We start from the raw sequence: 4,787 nt of genomic DNA on the forward strand, positions 1-4,787 counted from the left end.
TATTTCTATGAAATTATGATACCATGCCAACTTTCAACCTTTTCTGAGTTCATTTGAATTGCTTTTCAATTTCAGGGTCATTTAGCTGGAAAAAAATCAGTAAATGCATGAAAAGAATTTGTTTGCACATAAAATTTCTTCGCGTTTCAAATGCCAAAACACATAACTACCCTAACTATTACAGACATTCCCTCCTGGGTGTGAAACACAGAAGAAAGTGATGATAGTGAAGCCGATCAAATCCCAGATCTTTGGGTGTGAAACTTTTTCTTCGCGTGTGTCCCTTTGCGCCGTAACCATGGAAAATCTTCATCATTTAACGGGATGCTCGGGTCAATATTCACTGTGAATGGAGCAATTTCATCAAACTTTTCATAATCTTCTGACTTGTCTGTCTTGTCATCCACTCCCATGATGTTTCTCTTCCCAGAAAGAACTATGTGCCGCTTTGGCTCATCGTACGATGCATTCGCTTCCTTATCTTTTCTTTTTCTTGGCTTGGTAGACATGTCCTTCACATAGAAAACCTGTGCCACATCATTGGCTAGGACGAATGGTTCGTCTGCATATGCAAGATTGTTGAGATCCACTGTTGTCATTCCGTACTGCGGGTCTTCCGTTACCCCGCCTCGTGTCATATTGACCCATTTGCACCGAAACAAAGGGACCTTTAAACCACGTCGATAGTCAAGTTCCCATATGTCCTGTATATAACCATAATATGTTTCCTTTCCCGTCTTGGTTTCTGCATCAAAGCAGACACCACTGTTTTGGTTGGTGCTCTTCTTATCTTGGGCGATCGTGTAAAATGTATTACCATTTATCTCATACCCTTTGAAAGTCATTATATTCGAAGATGGTAACTGGGACAGCAAGTACAGGTCATCTTCAATAGAGGTGTCATGCATGGTACGTGTCTGCAACCAGTTGGCGAAACTCCTGGTTTGTTCACGTGTAATCCAGTCATCAGACCGCTCCGGGTGTTTGGAGCGTAGCAAATTCTTGTGTTCATCCATATACGGAGCCACCAAGGTGGAATTCTGTAGAACTGTGTAGTGTGCTTCAGTGAGAGAATGTCCATCCATACATATTATTTGTTCCCCTCCTAGTGTGCCTTTTCCATCCAGTCTGCCCTTATGCCGCGATTCAGGAACACCAATCGGCTTAAGGTCAGGAATAAAGTCAATACAAAACTCAATGACCTCCTCATTTTGATGGCCCTTGGAGATGCTTCCTTCTGGCCTAGCACAGTTATGAACATATTTCTTTAAGACTCCCATGAACCTCTCAAAGGGGAACATATTGTGTAGAAATACAGGACCCAAAACGTTAATCTCTTCGCATAGGTGAACTAGGACGTGCGTCATGATGTTGAAGAAGGATGGTGGGAACACCAACTCGAAACTGACAAGACATTGCACCAAATCATTCTGTAACCTTGGTATGATTTCTGGATCGATTACCTTCTGAGAGATTGCATTGAGAAATGCACATAGCTTCACAATGGCTAATCGAACGTTTTCCGGTAGAAGCCCCCTCAATGCAACCGGAAGCAGTTGCGTCATAATCACGTGGCAGTCATGAGACTTTAGGTTATGGAACTTTTTCTCTGCCATGTTTATTATTCCCTTTATATTCGACGAGAAGCCAGACGGTACCTTAATACTGAGCAGACATTCAAAGAAGATTTCCTTCTCTTCTTTGGTAAGAGTGTAGCTTGCATGACCCTGATGTATGCCGTCTTCTCCGTGCATACATTGCTGGTCCTCCCGTGCCTCAGGTGTATCTTTTGTCTTCCCATACACGCCCAAGAAGCCAAGCAGGGTCACGCAAAGATTCTTCGTCACGTGCATCACGTCGATTGCGGAGCGGACCTCTAGGTCTTTCCAATATGGCAGGTCCCAAAATATAGATTTCTTCTTCCACATGGGTGCGCGTCCGTCCGCGTCCTTCGGAACAGGTTGTCCGCCAGGACCCTTTCCAAATATCACCTTCAAATCCTTGACCATATCATGTACATCAGCACCAGTACGGTGGCGAGGCTTCGTCCGGTGATCCGCCTCACCTTTGAAATGCTTGCCTTTCTTTCTTACGGGATGCCTGCTCGGAAGAAATCGACAATGTCCCAAGTACACATTCTTCTTACAACTATTCAAATATATACTGTCGGTATCATCCAAACAGTGCGTGCATCCGCGGTATCCCTTGTTTGTCTGTCCTGAAAGGTTACTGAGAGCAGGCCAATCATTGATGGTCACGAACAGCAACGCCTTTAGGTCAAATTCTTCCCCCATGTGCTCATCCCACGCACGTACACCTGTTCCATTCCACAGTTGTAAGAGTTCTTCAACTAATGGCCTTAGGTACACATCAATGTCGTTGCCGGGTTGCTTAGGGCCTTGGATGAGCACTGGCATCATAATGAACTTCCGCTTCATGCACAACCAAGGAGGAAGGTTATACAAACATAGAGTCACAGGCCAGGTGCTATGGTTGCTGATCTGCTCCCCAAAAGGATTAATGCCATCTGCGCTTAGACCAAACCATACGCTCCTTGCGTCATCTGCAAACTCCTCCCCGTACTTTCTTTCGATTTTTCTCCACTGCGACCCGTCAGCGGGTACTCTCAACTTTCCGTCTTTCTTACGGTCTTCTCTGTGCCATTGCATCGCCTTGGCATGCTCTTTGTTTTGGAACAAACGTTTCAACCGTGGTATTATAGGAGAATACCACATCACCTTGGCAGGAATCTTCTTCCTGGGGCGCTCGCCCTCGACATCACCAGGCTCATCGCGGCTGATCTTATAGCGCAATGCACCACATACCAGGCAAGGGTTCAAATCCTCGTACTCACCGCGGTAGAGGATGCAATCATTAGGGCATGCATGTATCTTCTGCACCTCTAACCCTAGAGGGCAGACAGCCTTCTTTGCTTCGTACCTACTCTCGGGCAATTCGTTGTCCTTTGGAAGCATATCCTTTATCATTACCAGCAACTTTCCAAATCCCTTGTCAGATACACCATTCTCTGCCTTCCATTGCAGCAATTCTAGTGTGGTGCCCAGCTTTTTCTTGTCACCTACGCAATTCGGGTACAACAATTTTTTGTGATCCTCTAACATGCACTGCAACTTCTTCTTCTCCAAATCACTTGCGCAGTTTCTCTTTGCATCGGCAATGGCCCGACCTAGACCATCAACGGGCTCATTTGATGCCTCTTCTTCAGCTTCTTCCCGCATTGCCGGCTCAGCTTCTTCCCGCATTACCGGCTCAGCTTCTTCCCCCATTGTTGTATCATCGTATTCAGGGAACCCATGGCCAGGATAGCTGTCGTCGTCCTCTTCTTCTTCATTGTCTTCCATCATAACCCCTCTTTCTCCATGCTTGGTCCAAACATTATAGTGGGGCGTGAAACCGGACTCAAACAGGTGGACGTGAATGGTTCTTGACGTAGAGTAATTGCGACCATTCTTACAGCCAGCACATGGACAAGGCATAAAACCATCCGCCTGCTTGTTTGCCTCAGCCACAAGCAGAAAAGTATGCACGCCCTCAACGAACTGGGGAGAGCATCGGTCATCGTACATCCATTGCCGGCTCATCTTCATTACACAACACCGAATAGACCAAATTAATACAAGCTCATACAATAAAGTTCATACAACACTTAAATGCAACAAACAAATAACTCTCTAGCTAAAGCAATTAAATGCAACAACAAATGCGATCAAGATCGCAACTAAGGTAACAATTGATCCAACAACATAATGATACCAAGCCTCACTATCGATGGCATATTTTCTAATCTTTCTATTCTTCAAGCGCATTTTCTCCATCTTGATCTTGTGATCATCGACGACATCGGCAACATGCAACTCCAATTCCATCTTATCCCCCTCAATTCTTTTCAATTTTTCTTTCAAGTACTCATTTTCTCTTTCAACTAAATTTAACCTCTCGACAATAGGGTCGGTTGGAATTTCCGGTTCACATACCTCCTAGATAAAAATATCTATGTCAACTTGATGGGCATAATTTTTCATAAACACGAAATGCAACAAATAGTTTTAAAAGAGAATATACCACATCCGAATCATAACAAGGACGAGGGCCGACGGGGACGGATATCAAAACCATGACACTATGTATAACAAACAACGTACGGGTAAGATAATTATTACATGATTAACTATATATCCAAATCACACAAACATCAATTTTTTATATAAAATTTCATGAACAAGAGGCTCACCACAAGGTGGTGCCGGTGACGGGACGGTGCGGGCGATCGACGGTGGTTACGACGGAGATTTAGAAGGCACTAAGTAAACCACACCTACATATGCAAACTAAGTGTTATTTTTGACCTCAAATTGCATATAAATCAAATACTAGCACATATATATATTTCCTCCCAAATTACTAAACTCACAAATTAGTAACTATACAAAGCATGGGAAGATCTAATCTAGCAATGAGAGATGAAAGGACAAAGTTGCTAACCTTTGTGATCACTTGAATGGATGGGGGCCTTCAAATCTTGACAAATTTTGGGCAAAATGTGTGATGAGCTCGAGGGGAGAAGAGGAAGAACAGAGAGGAGAGGAGAGGGGAAAGGGGGAAGAACAGAGCGAGCTGGACGAAGGGTTTATATGCAGGAGGACCTATAGTACCGGTTCGTGGCACGAACCGGTACTAAAGGTGCTGGAGGGGGCCCAGACTGACAACATCCTGCCACCACCTGTTGGGGAACGTAGCAGAAATTCAAAATTTTCCTACGTGTCACC

The 4,787-nt window shown here is 44.4% G+C and overlaps 1 protein-coding gene across 1 annotated transcript; it reads right to left on the reverse strand.

Annotated features, from left to right (window-relative positions):
• Positions 1–266: 266 nt before the first annotated feature.
• LOC119294427 lies at positions 267–3,602 on the reverse strand (the record flags this gene model as incomplete). Its single annotated transcript, XM_037572593.1, has 4 exons — positions 2,498–3,602; positions 1,871–2,398; positions 988–1,744; positions 267–861 (listed from the first exon to the last, which is right to left on the reverse strand). Coding segments are annotated over exons 1-4 (2,985 nt in total), but the record flags the coding sequence as incomplete, so codon positions are not given.
• Between the last annotated feature and the right edge of the window lie 1,185 nt (positions 3,603–4,787).

The sequence above is a fragment of the Triticum dicoccoides genome, chromosome 4B (genome assembly GCF_002162155.2).
Source record: "Triticum dicoccoides isolate Atlit2015 ecotype Zavitan chromosome 4B, WEW_v2.0, whole genome shotgun sequence".
NCBI lineage: Eukaryota > Viridiplantae > Streptophyta > Magnoliopsida > Poales > Poaceae > Triticum > Triticum dicoccoides.